Here is a 19,150-nt window from a genome sequence, read left to right as displayed (position 1 = left end):
CGTGGGACCTTATCAAAAGTCTTCTTGAAATCCAAGTACACCATATCCACTGGTTCTCCCTTATCTATACTAGTTACATTCTCAAAAAACTCCAGTAGATTAGTGAAGCATGATTTCCTTTTCATAAAACTATGCTGACTTTGTCTAATCCCGTTAATGCTTTCGAGGTGTTCTGTTACCACGTCTTTTATAATAAACTCTAGTATTTTCCCCATTACTGATGTTAGGCTAACTGGTCTGTAATTCTCTGTTTTTTTTCTCTCCCTCCTTTTTTAAATAGTGGGGTTACATGTGCCACCCTCCAATCTGTAGGAACTGCTCCAGAGCCTAGAGAATTTTGGAAGATGACCACCAAGGCATCCAATATTTCCAGGGCCACTTCCTTTAGTACTCTGGGATATAGATTATCAGGCTCTGGGGATTTTTCAGCCTTTAACCCCATTAATTTCTCTAGCACCATTTTTTTATTAATACTGATTTTTTTTCAATTCCTCCCTCTCACCTTGGTTCCCTAACGTTTCTGGGAAATTATCTGTGCCCTCTTTTGTGAAGGCAGAACCTTCCACCAGCATCGCCACCACCCACTAAGATCAGAGGCTATCTGTACCAAGCCTGAATCAGGGAGCTTGCTGCAACATTACAACAACAATTTTTTCCCCCGAGCTTCAGTTCTGAGTTGGTGCCAATTCCATCAGTTATTCAAGCGATATATCTGGTCAGAGTAAACCAACTTCTGCTGATGCTATACTTCGTCCTGACTGAGAGCTGGGGCACTGGAATTTCTAATGTACAGGGAGTCATCAGCCCTTAAATCCTGCTTCACTGCTTATGTTGATGCATTGGTAGAGTTAGGGGGAGGCTCGAGCACCCTCACAAGGCCATCTTATTAGATTGGCGGTGAAAAGTATTAAAAAAAAATGTCAAAGCTAACCCAAGTCATAAAGCCTTTCTGTATTTTCTTTCGAATATCTTTCATGGAAAGGAAGCTAAAATTGGATATGTCCACATTTCAGGCACTTACAACACAAATATATGTTCTATTTCACAGGGTCACATTGTATATCCTACCTAGGCCATCATCAGAAAGGTTCTGTTCAACTGGAGGACCAGCAGGGCATTCAATGATAGCTGTCACTGTCACAAACAGGACAGGTGAAAATCCTTGACTGACTTCTGCATAGATTATCATCGGGCTTGTTGAATCTTTTCTGTTGATATACGCATTGACCGTGATGGGGGGAACTTTCTCATCTGCTGCTCGGGATGTTACTGTGATAGCTATAGCCTGTTTGGTTCCAGGATTCAGGATACTATACTTCCAAGGTCCTGTCTGGGAAACAAATATTCATTGTCAATTGTAGGACAGAGAGGAGCTCCCTCCATGGCTTGTTCAGGAAAGTCACGAATGCGATTGCTGGTCGATGGTGACTGAGCTGATCTCAGCCGAGGCTCTACATTTGGCCTCAGTGCCATTTGTTGGGGAGAGGAGGAATGGCAAGGACACCTACTCCTGATTGCTATCCAGTCAACACCATTAGAAGTTGTTCTGAATGAAAGTCAGTGAATTCAGGGTTGGACTTAATTGGGGCATCTCCCCTGCTTGAAGCCCCAAGGCTGTCATTCAGATTGAATGAACGTTTCCTGGTGCCCAGCGTTCTCACCAATTGCACTGGAAGCTGTACCATTCAGAAGTCTTAAATTTTACACCGTGAGAATAGCCAGGAACAGAAACCATTAGCGGCTGTGGGAACCTCAGGCACCAGGAATTGAGAAGGAGTAGCAGATTGGAGAGAGTCTGAGCCCCTTGGAAATCAAAAAGTGACATCAGAGTGACATTGGAATCAGCACAGAGGGAGGAGTATCAAAACCTGAGGTTTTCAACTAAGTATATAGGTTAAAAGTATCAGTGGCTTGTGATCAAACTAAACCAAACTGGAGGGAAAAGAGATATCACTAAGTGAGCACAGGTCAAAGATTCACATGGGTGAGCATGCTTGTAAACTGTTCTTTGAATCAAAATTAAACAGTCACGGAGGACTAGATCAAGCAATTAGTGTCAAAACTGAAGCCAATTTGATAATTGATCAGATATTTAGAACAGGCCAAATGGTCTCCTTCTGTGCTGTAACCACTCTATGATTCCATTCTATGATTCATTGGCTTCATTCCATTTGTAACGTGTATTCAACTGATCAATGACCAATAACACATGAAAGACTTGTTATATAGAATGGGATCCTGCCTGAATTGGGGGTGGATGGCAGTAAGTAATTTGCACTGAGACAATACTACCATGAAAAAAACGGTTTCATTGATAAGAAATAGACTGCAAAGCATGAAGAATTGAAGGATATATTTTGATCCATACCAGGGCAATGCCGTTAATCTTAAAACGGGCTGTGTGTCCAATTTTATCTATCCCAAAATCACCACTGTTGTACGTCTTTCCATTGGGGTCATGTACAAACATGTCTGGTGTCTGCGCCTCCCATGTAATTACAAAAAATGTGTTGCTCCCAACAGTCTTATCGATAAAAACTGTACTATTCAACCAACTGTGATCATCAATCCTTCTTCCAGAACTTTCAAGCTGGGATGAAACAGATAGAATTATTGTATTTTACCTTAAAGCACTTGGTTAGCACAAGAATGATTGGAAAGTTATTATCTGAGGGTAATCCCACCTGAATTGCTTGTTTGCTAATGTCACCATTTCCTGATACTAATCCAGTGAAGGAATCAATTAATCCATTTGTACCCATGTTATCGGTGGCTGCAAACTGTAAACCCCCTAAAGAATGAGAAGGAAATGTATATCATAAACACCAAAAAAACCTATGGCCTATATTAATTAAGAACTTAATTAAGGAATAGGCATCAAGGATTTCTGCAATGTGAAAGACCGTTGGGAATAAACTATTAAATATTTTAGCCCTGATTTTAATACTGCCTGTCCAGTGGTAGCAATATGCCTAGGGTCTGGGTACTTTCCCACTACCAACAATCTTAACAGGACAACTGGAGATTTAAGTCCAGAACTGCTCACACATATGGGGACCTATGAACTAGTCAACCCTTTGAGCCCCGATTCCACCATTCAATGCGATCATGAATGATCTGAAACCCAATCCAATCCCTAATAAAAATCTATTGATTTGCTTCTTAAAGTTATGAATTGAGCTAGCATCTTATGCCTTTTATGAGATAACTTGGTACACAGTGAGAAGTGTGGAGGGGTAGGGGCGGGTAAAGGAGTAGAACCAAAAGCGAAAGCATAGTGAGAATGGTGGGTGCAATTAAAGAGCACGAGGGGTGGGTGGGGGCAGAGTCAACCAACATTGCACAAAAGAAAAATCAACGTGCGATGTCACAGGAAAGCAGCGAAGTGATTAGTTGGTGAGTATTTACTCTTTTTCTTTCTCTAATCTTGGGCAAAAGAGCTGAGAGATTGGAAAACTTCAACTGGGGCAAGCATAACAGTAGGCGAATTAAAAATAGTATTAATATCGAGCAGGTCTAGAAGCAAATGAATAGTTTAAACAAGGTGCTAATTGTGTTTCCAAGTCTACTTCAGACAATTTCGCCAATCTCACACACAGGACTTGAAAACTATATGTAGGTTTGCTTTATTTGAAGATACGTGAGATCCATATAAGATCCTGAGGGGACTTGACAGGGTGGGTGTGGAAAGGATGTTTTCTCCTGTGGGAGAATCTAGAGCTAGGGGCCACCATTTAAAATTAAGGGATCACCCATTTAAAACAGAGATGAGGAAGAGGTTTTTCTCCCAGAGGTTTGTGGGATTTTGAAATTCTCTTCCTCAAAAGGTGGTTGAGGCAGAGATTTTGAATATCTTTAAGGGAGAAGTAGTTGGATTCTTGATAAGCAAGGACGTGAAAGGTTATCGGGGGTGGGAAGGATAGTGAAGTTGAGGTTAAAATGAGATCAGTCATGATCTTATTGAATGGCAGAGCAGGCACGAGGGGCCAAGTGGCCTACTCCTGCTCCTAATTCATATGTTTGTATTGTAAGGAACATATATTTTTATTCTGTTGAACTGTGAATTAGAATTACAATGTCTGCAGTTAAAGGATGTCCACTGGTACAGGATGAGAGATATATATAATGTTGCAGTCCTGGAACAGAGTGTGCCATGAAAGTCAGGATGGTGCTGGAAAGGAGTCCTGGACCAAGGCAGCTGCCTGACAACAGCATTTTAATTGACTCCTGACCAGGTGACCAAGGTTTTGTGTGAGGGCAGAGCTGAATAACTCCTAGCCTGAAAGGAACAAGACCTAAAACCTCTTTCTCCTGTGTGTGGAAGATTCCAGTAATTCCACAATAAGCTAGCTGTTTTCTTCTTCTCACATCTTTATATCCTGCTCTTTCTCTGAAAACCCCTATCAAGAGGCAAAGGGGAAAATCACTGTTAGAGACATTCAAAAGCAAGTTCTCAACCACTGAACTAAATACTGAAAGTGCTGGAAGACCACCTTGTGTCATCGACAAGAACTGAAAGGAATTTGGAAGAATTGAGCAAAATCAACCCATCGAATCCCGTACTCCGAAATTGTTGCTATTGAACTGTTTTATCGGACCCTTAAAATCCATGTTTTGTTTGAGTTAACTAAGGAGTGCTAGCTACGGTTTAGTAAAAGTCCGATCATGCTTGACTACTTTAATTTTTTTAAAGAAATAACAGCGATAATTCTTGAAGGGATAATAATATATATTGTCTAAATGGATTTTCAGAAAACATTTGCCAAAGAACCAATTAAAAGGCTGGTAAGCAAAATCATGATTCATGGAATAGGTCCGTTGGTGTAAACTTGGAAGAATGTTGACTTAAGGACAGAAAACAGTGAGTCTTGGTAAATGGTTATTTTTTGGACTGGAGCATGGTAGACAGTAGTGTTCCCCAAGGATAAGTGCTAGAACCACTGCTTTTTTGAGAGATATAAATCACTCAGATATGGAATACAGAGTGAAATTTCATAATTTGCCAATGATACCAAACTTGGAAGGTTGGCAGACAGTGAGGATAATACAAATTGACTGCAATAGGACAGAGATAGGCTAGCAGAATGGGCAGATAAGTGGAAGAATTAATTGAATACAGAGAATTGTGAGATAATGCATTTTGGCAGAAGGGATAGGAATAAGCAATGTTAATGGCACAGTTCTAAAGAAGGTGCAGGGACAGAGGGAGCTGGGGTTCATCGGCATAGACCTTTGAAAGTGACAGGACATATTTAGAGCACAGTTAGAAAAGCATATGGGATCTTAGGCTTCATAAAACCGGCATTGAGTACAAAAGCAAGAAAGCTATGCTGAACCTTTACAAAGTTCTGGTTAGGCCACAAGTAGTGGTGTCAGACATGGCTCAGTGGGCAACAGACTGGCTGCTGATTCTGGGAGTGGTTCAAATTTCAGTCCAGAAAGTTGAGCACAAAATCAGAGAACAGGTTTGAAAAATCAACACTGGCGCTGTCTTGGAAAGAGACAAGTTTCACCTTGATGGTAAAAAATGCCATTCCCTTTCACACACACACATATATGTGAGTCTAGTTCTGATCCCCACACTTTAGGAATGTGATGGCCTTTGAGACGGTGCAGAAGAGATTTACCAGAATAGTTCCCAGGAATCTCAGCTGCAAGGTTAGGTTGAAGAAGCCAGGATTGCTCTCCTTGGAGCAGAGGAGATTGACTGGAGGTTTAATTGAGGTGCACAAGATTATGACAGGTTTGGATAAGATAGCCAAAGAAAATCTTTTCCCATTAGCTGATGGTACAAGGACTAGAGAACACAAATTTAAAGACAAGAGATGCAGGGGGGAATGTGAGGAAGAACTTCCAACGCAGCGCTCATGACCTGGAATTCACTGCCCGCCAGAGATGATCAATGATGTCAAAAGGAAATTGGACATTTGAGGAAAATTAATTTTCCGGGCTATGGAAATAGGGCAGGGAAAATCTGACTGACAGGATCGCTCAGAGAGCTGAGGCCTCCTCCTGTGCCGTAAATGACTTTATAAATCTACCATCCTTCACGTGAAGTAGCTTTTCTACTTGAATGACCTGGCTCTGATTTTAAGCTTATTCCCTTGTCCCAGGCCTACCCAACAGCAGAAAGAAGTTCTCTCTATTCACTCTAATGATTGGTTTCAAAGTCTTACAAAGCTTCAACCAAATCACCTCCTAACCTTCCATATTCCCGGGAATACAAAGATAGCTTATGTAATCTCTCCTCATAATAAGACCCTTGGAACCTTGGAGAGATTCTGGTGAATGTACACTGCAATCCATCCAAAGTCAGCTTATACATTCCAAAGTGCAGTGCCCAGAACAGTGTCCCTGATCTGGTTTTAACTGTAAAGCTTTCTTCCCTTTAGATGATATAGCTCCCTGATTTTGAAGACAAACATTGCATTAGCCTTTCTGATTGTATTTTATACCTGACTGCTACATTTTAGTGATCTGTGTACATGGACCCTCAAATCTCTTTGGACTTCTACTGTTCCTAGCTTTTCAACATCAAAAGATACCCGGATCTATTTTTTTTTGTCTAAAATCGAAGACCTCACACTTATCTGTGTTAAAATCTACCACAGATTTTTCCCACTTACTTATTCTCTCAGCGTCTCTTTATAATTTTATGTTGCTGTCTACATTATATGCAAGGAGCACAATAAGGAGTAGCTGTTGAAAAAGAGACATGTCGAAGCTTTTTGTCTTACACTCATCAGGACAATTCGCAAGAATGCCAATATAAGGGGAAAACAGCAATTTATACTGTATGTGAAGAGAGTGTTGATTGGTTGGCAAGAACTCTCTTCACATACAGTATAAATTGTTGTTTTCCTCTTATACTGGCATTCTTACAAACTGTCCTGATGAGTGCAAGACAAAAAGCTACGGCATGTCTCTCTTTTCAGCAATACTCAAGCAATACTACCAAACAACTATTAATAAGGAGTAAGTTGGCTATGAAACAGAAGACAGAGTTTAAAGGTAGTTATTCAGATTGGCAAAGGTGAGAAATGGTGTTCCCCAGGAAGTAGTGCTAGGACCACTGTTATTCACAATTTACATAAATTATTTGGACTCAGAAATTGGGAGTGCACTTTCAAAATTAGCATACAACACCAAATTGGGGGTATAAGTATACAGGAAGCCGTTAATAAACCTGCAGAATGAACATGTCATTGGTGAATAAACTTCCATATAAATAATTCTGCGGTAGCACGTTTTGGCAGGGAGAATAAAGAGGCCAGATATTCCCTGCTGTCTAAATGGGATTGAGGAACAGAGGAGGAACAAGAATACAGATCGCTAAGGGGGAGGAGGGGGGCTGGAGTGCAGGAGCAGGCGCAGGCAGGCGTGCCTCCGATCAGCGCCCCCAATCGAGGGAGCGCTGCCACTTTAAGTGGGCAGGCCAACTAAGGCCCGCCCAGCATGGCGTCCGCCAGGAAGCGCTATGGGTGGGAGTGGACTTCCTCAGCCGAAAGTGCGCATGCGTGCGAAAGAGCGCACTGATTTCCATCAGGCTAAGTGCAGCCTCAGGGAGATCGGCTCAGAATTAAAACTTTGAAGATAAATGTTGAAAAAATTTCCCTGACATGTCCCCTCATGGGACACTATCACATGAACTGGGACATGTCCATCATTTTAACTCAAACATTTGTTAAATTTTTAAAAAAACAATCATGAAACCTCATCCCGCCCGCGGATGAGGTTTCATGCTTTTTCTGAAGCCTGCCAGGGTTCCCGGCCTGCCCGCCGACCTTAAGGTTGGATGAGCAGGTCCATTAATCGGGAGTTCAACCCAACGTCATCCCACGTCATTTTACGCATCGGCGAGCGGGCGGGCCCTGCCCCCTGCTTGCCCGCCCTGCCCCCTGCTTGCTGACCTGAAGATCCTGCCCTAAAAGTAGCAGCACAGATTAATAAAGCCACAAAAGGATGAAGGACTGGAATTCATCTCTGACTGGGATAGAATTAATTATCAGAGAAGTTATGTTAAACTTGTATAGAGCCTTAGTCAGACCACATGGATACTATGAATGGTTCTGGCCTCCATTAAAAAGATATAGGCTGGGATTTTCCGATTCCACCCATGGAGGGAATGATCGCGGGTGGGACTGGAAAATTTGATGGACCAGCCAAAGGTCCATTGGCTTCACATGGGAATTTCCAGTCCCCAGGCAGGTGGGACCGGAAAATCCTGGCCATAGATGCACTGGAGAAGGAGCAAAAAATAATTACCAAAGTGATATCAGAATGGAGAGATTACACCTGTCAGGAAAGATTGGACAGGTGATGGCTCTTTTCTCCATAAAAGAGAAGACTTGAGGGGGTGACATGATGGAGGTCTTTAAGATTACAAAGGAGTTTTAATAAAGGATTCATTTTCAGTTCAGAAAAGGATCCACTTGATGGGGAGACCAGAAGTGAGGGCCAGAAGCATAAGATAGCCCCCATTAAATCCCACAAAATTTCAGGAGAAAACTCTTCACCAAGAGAATGGTGAAAAGGTGGAACTCACTACAACATCTTGTGTTGCTTATGATGAATTTAAAAATGCACTGGATGCGATTTCTTTCTTGCTAGCTGTGTATGTGGCCAAAACTGGGCAGCACCAGGACCAAAAGCAGGAAAACAGCCCCAATAACTTCCCATCCACATCTACCCAGTAACTGAAGTGCAATCCCAGGAACTCCTTTGTCCGCTATTGTAGTTGAGCTGCTGGGCAATTTATTTTAAACCTCTTAACGCTTCCACCACAGTGAAAGGAGGAAGAACTTGCAGCAAAGACATGAATTGTTCTCATGTTGGTCACCTGAGGCATGAGTGCTTATTACCTGTCATCTTTGAAAGCTGTTCCAGTTCTACGGCTGCACTTGGTCCTAATGCTATAGTGTGGATAACTGAACCACTTTGTTCCACCTCCGCGAAGCAACTGCTTATTCCACTGTCCTCCCCGTCAGTCAGTAAAACGATTTCATCACCGTTTGTAGCACCGTCATCACCACGAAGCACCTACAAAGCAAAAAAATTATTGTCAATGTGGAAAAAAACGTAATAACTAAAAATGATGTGTTAATAAAAGTTACCCCAGATTTTCAGATCTTACCCGAAACCCAGACTGAACGCCAGCACAGATATTTGTTCCACCTTTAGCTGATGTAGGTAGCAGTCGGACAAGCTGATCCCTCACATTCTCATCATCGATCACTTTCAAATCTGCCTGAATACTTGCGGCACTGTCAAAAGTGACAACTCCAACTTGCGATTGTACTTCAATGATCTGCAGTAAGAATATCTCGGCTGCTTGTCGGAGTCTGTTAATACGATTCTCCTATTTGCCAAAAAGAAAACAATGCAACCAGCCAATAATTTGGTTTAGTTATACATTTAATCAAACAAATAATATTTGTAAAAAAGAAATAATTTAATGTTAGGGTTGTTAAAGCTGTCTGCTTCACCCTGGATGGTTTCGAGATACTTCTTCATTGTTATTCCAGCTCCAGTTAGGCAAGTGGAGAACATTCCATCACACGCCTGGGGCGGTATTTTATGGCTCTGCTGCTGCAGACATGGAGCTGTAAAATGCAACAAGCCGTTTAAAAGTCCATTGACTTTGGTGGGGCCGTAAAATACCGCTGGCATAGACTTCTGCCCCTAATCTGTGTCTTGTAGATGGTGGAGACGATTTGGGAGTCAGGAGGTGAGCCAACGTTTTCAATAGCCAGCTCCTGACCTCCTCTAGCTTGCTGTCTGAAGTCACACAACAGCTCGGACTTGCCTCCAAATCAACATTTTCTGTGAAATAAACGTAACGAAAGGCCTTACCGAGCCCATGCTTCCAGATGTATCAAGGACTAAGCAGAGCACACGGTCTTTGGCCTGTAGGATTGTAAATGTCGGTGTCACTGGACCAATGTGGGGTGGGCGATTGCTTCTGAAATCCTCTGACTCTTTGATCACGTCCCAGGTGCTCCTGTGATCGCACATTTTGTTCTGCATGTTTGGTGCTTCAGGATTGTGAGTTTCATTGTCACAGAATTCAACCACCTGGATTTTTTTTTAAAGGATGCCATGGGTTAAAGGCACTTTGAGGAAAACAGCTCTGACTAAAAACACTAAGCAAAAAGATGCAAATCAACAATAACAACAGAAAATGCTGGAAATACTCAGCAGGTCTGACAACATCTGTGGAAACAGTCGGCATGGTGAAGGCACTCCCACAATGCTGTTAGGCAGAGGATTCCAGGATTTTGACCCAGTGTGGATGAAGGAATGCCGTTATATTTCAAGTCCAGGTTTGGAGGAGGACTTGGAAGTAGTGATGTTTCCATGCGCCAATTGTCCTTGTCCTAAATAATAAATGTCCCATGTTTGAGAGGTCCTGATGTAAAAGCCTTTGCAAGTTGCTGCAGTGCACCCTGGAGCAAGTATATATTTCAGCCCAGTGGTGGAGGGAGTGAATGACTAAGGTGATGGATAGGTTGCCAGTCAAGCAGGCTGCTTGTCCTGGATAGCATTACATTTCTGGAGTGTTGTTGTGGCTTCCCCTCCACAAGTGGAGAGTACTCCATCACAGTCCTGACTTCTGCCTTGTAGATGATGGATGGTCTTTGGTCAATTGGGATTGGGTTGGGGGTGTGAGGCAGGAGATGAGCCAATCACTGCAGAATTGGCAGCCCCTGACCTGCTTTTGTAACCACAGTATTTATAGGGCTGGTGCAGTTAAGTGTCTGGCTAATGGAAATCCCCAGAATGTTGAAGATGGGGATTCAGCAATGGTAATAGCATTGCATATCAAGGGTGATGGTTAGACTCTCTCTTGTTGGAGATGGTCATTGCTTTGCACATGTGTGGTGCTGTTTTCCACTTATCAGCTCAAGCCTGATTGTTGTCCATGCCTTGCTGCAAGCAGGGATGGCCTACTTTGTTATTTGAAGGATTACGAATTGGACTGCAAACAACCCATGGACGAAAGGAAGGTCAGTGATGAAGCAACTGAAGATAACTTGGCCAAGGAGGCTGTCCTGAGGATGTCCTGCAGCAATGGCCCAGGGCTAATTGATAAGCTGTGTAAAAGTTGAGTTGCAAAATCGAAAGAGTTAATGATATTTAGGAAAAGCACCTTCTCACAACTCCACTTACACTTGGCAGCCCCTGTAGGTACATTATTGAAGAGAATGAGCTCTGATTCTTCTCTGGAAAGAATTTACAATCACCAATTGGCAGCCCTGTGTTGAAATCATTGTCGCACAGAAAACAGTTGCTGCCTGGGCATTCAACAATCTTTCCTGTTATTTCTTTTGAACATCTGAAAGTCAAAATAATATTAAAAATGTATTTGATTCTGAGTAGCATTGCTATTAAAAGAGATTGCTTAATGAGTTCGGACATGTTTATTTAGACAATACCAAACAGCTTATCCTTGAGGCTTATTTTCACATTTTCACCATTTATTGGTCATATTGCCTCCTGCTCCTGCTCCAAACTCTGTTCCAAAGAGTTGGACGCCTCAGCACAAGAACACAAAAAGTAGGAGCAGGAATAAACCATATGGCCCATCGAGCCTGCTCCACTATTTAGTATGGTTATGGCTGATCTTGTACTTTAACTTCATTTTCCTGCCCACTCCCCATATCCCTTGATTCCCTAAGAGACCAAAGATCTGTCTATGCCAGCCTTTGAAGGATGGAGCATCCACAACCCTCTGGAGTAGAGAATTCCAAAGATTTACAATCCCCTGAGTGAAGTCATTTCTCCTCATGTCAGCCCTAAATGATTGGCCCCTTATCCTGAGACTGTTCCCCTTGTTTTAGCATTCCCAACTAGCGGAAAAAATCTCTCAGCATCTATCCTAACAAGCCCCTTCAGAATCTTTTATGTTTCAATTATATCACTTCTCATTCTTCTAAAGTCCAAAGAATATAGGCCTAATTTACTCAGCTTCTCAAATGCAAGTAAATTCTTCCTTAAATATGGAGACCAAGACTGCACTAGCTAGGAAGAATTTCACTACCTTTGTTAGCAGTTGTTGCCAGGGTCATTGGTTTATGTAACACAACCATCGTATTTTTCATAATATTATTGTCGGATACTTTAAAGCAGGCTTATGTTTATGCATGTGTATGGTTCTGTGTTTTTGGCTAATTTAATTAAACTAGAGATGATTATACTGCAAGGTTTAAATTATCAAAGGTGTGAGGTATAAAACAGACATTTGAAATGGAGATGAGTAAAGCTAGAGTGAGGTCTCAGCAGAGACAGGGTGAATGAAATTTGCATTTTTAGATAAGTGGGCCATATGGTTTGATTTTCAAAGGGACATGATAAGACTTTTACAACTGACAAGATAAGTAAAGCAGAGTGATTATGTACTTTTTCCCAAAAGTGCTGGCTATAATGATAACATGAAAAATTGTTATATTTTTGGAAAAGTAACTTCTAAAGGCAAGGGGAAACAATAGGATTTGCAGATCAAAATGGGAGAAATATATTAAAAGAAGAACGGAAGGCTGTGTGAGCTGTGGCCGTGTGAGATCTTGGAAGGTGTACCCTGTGAAACAGACTTGGGGAAAAAGCCTCTAGCCACCCTGAAGAAGTTTGCCGATCCAGTAACCAAAGTTCTGCTTAAAGCCTTTGGAAGTCCATTGTCCAGTGGCTGCTTGTGGTAGTATTGCTGGATTCCTTTATAAATTCAAAATCTATTTTGGATTATTGCCTTAAATGGAATGTGCAGTTGGGAGTCTGGTTAAGTAGAAATTTGGGGAACTGCTATAACTGTGTAACTGTAATCTTGTGTTTAAGTTTTTTCTTCTTTTGTAAATTAATGCTTTAATTTAATCATTAAAATCTCTAAAGGTGGCAGTGGACTCATTACTTCTGGCTTCATTGCACAAGCCTTTCCACAATAAATATAAATTGCAAAATCATTGTGAAAGCTTGGCCAAGTTTCCCTCATGAATTTGGTCAGCCTGCAAATACCGCTTGCCGTGTCATAATATTTAATAATTGTTAGGCTCCATTTTTTAGGCACGGGGATTGTGACTTGTGACCTGCCTGCACCAGTTTTGTTGGAGGTGGGCAGCATGCAAATTTGGTGTTCCTACAATCACCATACTTGTAGCTTTGGGCCACATGAGTTCCACGCTGCAGGCTGCTTCTGCACTCAGCAGGGAGCCGAGCAGCATGTGCTGAGAGCTCAGTCTGCTCTTGCAATTGCAATCTTGACTAGAAATCTCAAAAGCTTTTCTTTTCACTGAAAAACATCATACAACTAGAATTGTCCTACCTTGTCGCTTCAGGAATTCTATCGTCCGATATATAAAAAGGCTCTAGATCATTGTATTCTTCAAACACTCCCCATTGAAGTTGGGCCCACTCATGAACAAATACTCTACCTGTAAAAACAAGGTATGTTTATTGTGCAAAATTGTGAAACCAAATGTTTTCACTTTCTGTGAGACCTAAATGTTATTGATGATTCAGAAAATATAAACAGAGCCATGATTCTCTCATGCATGTTAAATGCACTCTGTGTCAAAATAGAAAATATTCAATAGCCCCTGTTTGAGGTGGTAATGATTTCTGCAGAACTGTCTCGGAGTATGGCACAGAATTGGTGTGTCAAAGAATTTAGCTGCAAACTTTAGTTCTCTACCTTCCTGATGGGAAAGGAACTTAAAAACAAATTGTTTGATTTGACCAAAGCTGCACACACTACTCCAAATGCGGTCTCACCAAAACCTGTACAATTCTAGCAATGCTTCTTTATTCCTGTACTCCAATCCCCTTGCAACAAAGGCCAACATAACATTGGCCTTTCTAATTGTTTGCTGTACCTGTATGTTAACTTTCAGCGTTCCTTGTACGAGGACACCCAAGTCTCTTTGAACATCAATACTTACAATTTTCCCACCTTTTAAAGCATATTCAGCTTTTCTATTCTTTTGACCAAAATGAATAACTTCACACTCCCCTACATTATAATCCATTTGCCATCTTGTTGCCCACTCACTTAACCTGTATATATCTGCATGCGGCCTCTCTGTGTCCTCCCCACAGAAAATGGGATAAAATTACAGATAAATGAATGAAAATAAAACAAGTGAGTAAAAAATAGAAATGAATGTAGGAGGAAGGGGATGAATATAAGAGGGTGAGGATGCAGGAGCGAGTTCATGGTCTGAAGTTGTTGAACTCAATGTTAAGTCCAGAAGGCTGAAAGGTGCCTAGTTGGAAGATGAGGTGCTGTTCCTCCAGTTTGCGTTGGGAGTCAATGGAACATTGCAGCAGGCCAAGGACATGTGGACATGAGAGCAGGGTGGAGTGTTGAAATGGCAAGCGACAGGAAGGCCTGGGTCATGCTAGCAGACAGACCGAAGGTGTTCCACATAGCAGTCACCCAGTCTGAGTTTGATCTCTCCAATGTTGAGGAGATCTCATTGGGAGCAGTGGATGCAGTAGACTAAATTGAAGGAAGTACATGTGAAGCACTGCTTCACCTGAAAGGAGTGTTTGGGCCCTTGGACGGTGAGGAGGGAGGAGGCAAAGGGGCAGGTGTTGCAGCTTCTGCAATTGCAAGGCACTGTGGGAAGGGGATGAGGTGTTGGGGGTGAACTTGTTCTCTCACTGAACAATTTCTCCCTAAACTTGTCTCACTTCCTCCAAATAAAAGGTGTGGCTTTGTGTACCCGCATGGATCCCAGTTATGCCTGTCTCTTTATGGGGTATGTGGAACATTCCTTATTCCAGTCGTACTCAGGCCTCCTCCCACAACTCTTTTTTCAGTGCTTCGATGACTGTTTCGGTGCTGCTTCATGCTCTTGTCTGGACCTGGTAAAATTTATCAATTTTGCTTCCAATTTCCACCCCTCTATCACCTTCACATGGTTCATCACTGACACTGGAGGAGTGGACCAAGGTGTCCCAGAGGGAACGGTCTCTATGGAATGCTGATGGGGGAAGTGAGGGGAAGATGCGCTTGGTGTTGGCATCATGCTGGAGTTGGCGGAAATGGCAGAGGATAATCCTTTGAATGCGGAGGCTGCTGGGGTGAAAAGGGGGACCCTATCATGGTTTTGGGAGGGAGGGAAGGTATGAGGGCGGATGCACAGGAGATGGGCCGGACACGGCTGAGGGCCCTGTCAACAACAGTGGGGGGCGAAACCTCGATTAAGGAAGAAGGGAGACATGCCAGAAGTGCCGTTTTTGAAAGTGGCATCATCAGAACAGATGCAGAGGAGGTGAAGGAACTGAGAGAATGGGATGGAGTCCTTACAGGGAGCGGGGTGTGAGGAGCTGTAGTCGAGGTAGCTGTGGGAGTTGATGGGCTTGTAATGAATATCGGTGAACAGTCTATCACCAGAAATGGAGACAGAGGGATCAAGGAAGGGAAGGGGAAGTGTCAGTGATGAACCATGTGAAGGTGATAGAGGGGTGGAAATTGGAAGCAAAATTGATAAATTTTTCCAGGTCCAGACAAGAGCATGAAGCAGCACCGAAACAGTCATCGATGCACTGAAAAAATAGTTGTGGGAGGAGGCCTGAGTACAACTGGAATAAGGAATGTTCCACATACCCCATAAAGAGACAGGCATAACTAGGATCCATGTGGGTACCCAAACCACACCTTTTATTTGGAGGAAGTGAGACAAGTTTAGGGAGAAATTGTTCAGTGAGAGAACAAGTTCAGCCAGATGGGGGAGGGTGGTGCTGGATGGGTATTGTTCGAGCCTCTTTTCAAGGAAGGAGTGGAGAACCCTCAGACCATCCTGGTGGAGGATGGAGGTGTAGAAGGATTGGACATCCATGGTGAGAATGAAAACTAATGAGAAGAGTTTAGTGAAATTAGGTTAATATTCTCTGGAATACAAAAGGGTGGAGGGTGATTTCATTGAAGTCTTTAGGAATTTGAAAGGGATTGATAGGTAGATAGAAACATTTTTCAATGGTGGGGGAGTTTAGAACAAGGGGATAATCTTAAGATTAGACCCTGTCCATTCAGGAAAGAATTCTGATAACACTTCTTCAAACACAATTTGGTAGAAGTATGGAACTCCCTCCCACAAAAAGTACAGGCAAAAATAATTTTAAATCTAAAATTGATATATTTTCACTGGCCAAGAGTATTAGGAGATAAGAAGCCAAGACAGGTAAAGGAATTTAGGATACTGAAGTGCAAAGATCATATTGAATGGCAGTACAGACTTGAAGGGCTGAATGGCCAATTCCTTTCCTATGCAATTCAGTGTTGGAGTACATGCTACAAGTGTGTTAACTTAGTTCTTTACCTTTTGAAGCAAAAACTGGAATCAGACTGTTTAGTATAAAATTTGGGGTCAAGTGAATATACCGGCCCTTCTCACCACATCCACCATACTGCAGAGTGTACGGGTCATCTCCATATTTAAGGTATGGTTCAGCAATGATCACTTTAGCCTAGGAAAAGACAAATGGATATTTCCATGTGAGAATCACAGCTGTAGCACACACACGCACACACGCACATACATGGGGTTGAATTTCTGTGGGGATTTTCCCAATTTGTTGCCATAACTTTGGCCTGTGTTGTCCAAGTGCAAACATTCCAATTAATGATAGCTGTGTTATTTACAGAATAAATAAAACTGTCAGCAGCTATCGCTTTAAAGTGCCTTGTGTACTTAAAGCTGGCTGGACATTAATCACAGTCTGAGAACATCGGCCCATGTGCCTGGTGGCCTGGAATAGTCACGTGTTAATCTAGATCCTCTGGGTCTCTCCTTCCCTACCTGACTCTGACTCTCCCCCACCAGTGGTGTCAGATTCTACCTTCTTAATATTTTCAGACAGGCTCACCCCCTCCTATCATACTCCTGGAGGCAAGCATCCTATCGACCAATGTCCCTGGGATTCAGTAGTTCATTTTCCAATGATTTTTTCCTCCATTTTGCCCGATGCCAGATACCTATTCCCCAGATCTCTGATATCCCCTCTATTCTAAGATTCTGTGACAACCCCCATTCGATGCTCCTAGACTTTGCTCCCCCAACTCCAATGCTTCTTTATGTCATAAGCTCCATTCTCAATTCTCAACACAGCACACACCCCAGTACTACCGGAACTGAGTCGCCTTGCTTCTTCGTGCAGGTTCCCAGAAAATCCTTTCTGCAATATGAGCAGATCCTTGTGCCTCCCCCAGTCAGTGCCGCCAGTGCCGGTCACCTGCCTTTCCACAGTACTGCCATCCGAACTGCCTCCCATTCCCACGGCTGCCAAATGCCGTATACCTTCCTCCACCATTACTGCCATACGGTAAGAATCACAACCTAATATTCTATCATCCAATGATACCAAACTGCAGATTTACCATGTACAGTCCTGGCAGACCCCAGAACTAGCTCCCTTAAACTAGCTTGTAAAGCCCAACATTCACCATATATGCTCCAGGATCCCATAACCAAGTCTCCAGTGCTGGTGAACCTGTGTATGTTAGGCTTTCTAATTGGGAAAAGAAAAAAATCTCACACGCAGGTAAAGGAACATTTAATAATATTCAAACTCACTGTCCTCATCATAAAATGGAACTCGAGCAACCTAAAGCACGGGAACAAATTCGCAAATGTGATGTAAGAAAAATGGAACTTGGTACAAACATACGAACTAGGAGCAGGAATAAGCCATTGGGTCCCTCGACCCTGCTCCACCTTTCAATAAGATCATGGCAGATCTGATTGTGGCCACTACACTGCCTGCCCCTGATACCCTTTGACTCCCGTGTTAGTCAAGAACCTTTCTACCTCCGCCTTATGTATTTTCAGTGACCCTGCCTCTACCACTCTCTGGGGAAGAAAGTTCCGCAGACTAACAACCCTCTGAGAGAAAGATTTTCTCCTCATCTCTGCCTTAAATGCGAGACCCCTTACTTTTAAACTATGTCCCTAGTTCTGGTCTCTGACACAAGTGACTGACAATTTAATGGATCATTGCAAAAATTCCCTCTTTTCTTGTTAAATAGGGTATTCCCTAACTCATCGTGAGAGAGTTATTTTTAGAATAACATGCACATTGAAGAAAGTCTTTAGAAAGTGTCAGATTCCACTGAGAATTCCCTCGTAACTGCACCCATTCTGCCAATGAAACTTTGGCAGAAGATTGGTGGAAAAAACCCAGTACCAAGTGTGAACAGGGTTTTCAGAAGCAGTCCTAGCAGCTGAACAGGAGCAGGCTCGAAGTGATTTGGCAATCTTTGCCACTTGGTTCTTACCTTCTCATAGGATTCGGTTGTCGGTCTATGAACCGAGCTGGCACTAACTGGCCACGTCTGGGGCAGCAGGATTTTTACATCAGAAAAATAAACTTGTTGTTTGGTAGCTCGGTGAAGGTAGGAGGAGGCTTCAGTCATTATTTCCTGTGAAGCAAACACAGGTTTAAAATCAATTTTCATTAATCGAAAGGTGGGAGGAAAGAGGACATAACATATTCCTTTAACTCTCCCTCCTCTCAACAAATGCCAAATTCTAAGCAATAAAATACAACGCGAAGAACACACAATGAAACAAGGTAAAGGCTATTGGGTTCTCGTTGGACAGCGCATGAAAATCCTCACCTGGATATTTTTAATAATCTTGTCGTTATATTGGATTCCAGGGTGAATAGCAATAAGTAGGTCTCTATATCCATTATTCTCCAACTTTAGTCCAGAACTGTTTATAATATAACCACATAGAACATAGCTGAGCACTAAGTCAAAGGCTGTTTGGAACCTCATCATTACACTCAAGCTTTGGTCTGCTCAAGAATGTTTCCTGCATGTTAAATAACATATTGACAGAGCCACCCACATCCTGAATATGAATTGAAAAGAATTATTGGAGGGCTGTGCTTGTAGAAAAGAGTGTGAAATTACACCAGAAGGTTAAAGTGCTCAGTGTCTGCAAAGCTTAACATAACATGAGTTGGATTAGGGATAAAAGTAAACTACCAGATCTAACAGAAGACATAAGACCCTCCGCACATTAAATCCATTAAAGGTCATGTAGTCCCTTACTTTGAGGGACAAGTTGAGTGAAGTTTGAAGTTAACTTGATCTATGGCTTCAATTCCATTAGAATCAAAGTTTTGCTCACCAAGGTTTATACAACCCAGC

General features: G+C 42.4%; 1 protein-coding gene across 1 annotated transcript in view; it reads right to left on the bottom strand.

Moving 5' to 3' along the window:
• Window positions 1-18,772, bottom strand: part of LOC121288977 (calcium-activated chloride channel regulator 1-like) — a 29,930-nt gene extending 11,158 nt beyond the window's left edge. Inside the window, exons 1-11 of the mRNA XM_041207839.1 lie at window positions 18,611-18,772; window positions 18,269-18,412; window positions 16,314-16,461; window positions 13,313-13,421; window positions 11,170-11,335; window positions 9,853-10,074; window positions 9,134-9,358; window positions 8,862-9,039; window positions 2,685-2,791; window positions 2,369-2,590; window positions 1,069-1,330 (exon numbers count right to left, since the gene is read on the bottom strand). Of these exons, the coding sequence (XP_041063773.1) occupies window positions 1,069-1,330; window positions 2,369-2,590; window positions 2,685-2,791; window positions 8,862-9,039; window positions 9,134-9,358; window positions 9,853-10,074; window positions 11,170-11,335; window positions 13,313-13,421; window positions 16,314-16,461; window positions 18,269-18,412; window positions 18,611-18,772 (1,945 nt within the window). The remainder of the gene's footprint in view (window positions 1-1,068; window positions 1,331-2,368; window positions 2,591-2,684; window positions 2,792-8,861; window positions 9,040-9,133; window positions 9,359-9,852; window positions 10,075-11,169; window positions 11,336-13,312; window positions 13,422-16,313; window positions 16,462-18,268; window positions 18,413-18,610) is intronic.
• Between the last annotated feature and the right edge of the window lie 378 nt (window positions 18,773-19,150).

The sequence above is a fragment of the Carcharodon carcharias genome, chromosome 16 (assembly GCF_017639515.1).
Source record: "Carcharodon carcharias isolate sCarCar2 chromosome 16, sCarCar2.pri, whole genome shotgun sequence".
Taxonomy (NCBI): Eukaryota; Metazoa; Chordata; class Chondrichthyes; order Lamniformes; family Lamnidae; genus Carcharodon; species Carcharodon carcharias.
This window is presented reverse-complemented; position numbering and strand designations above follow the sequence as displayed.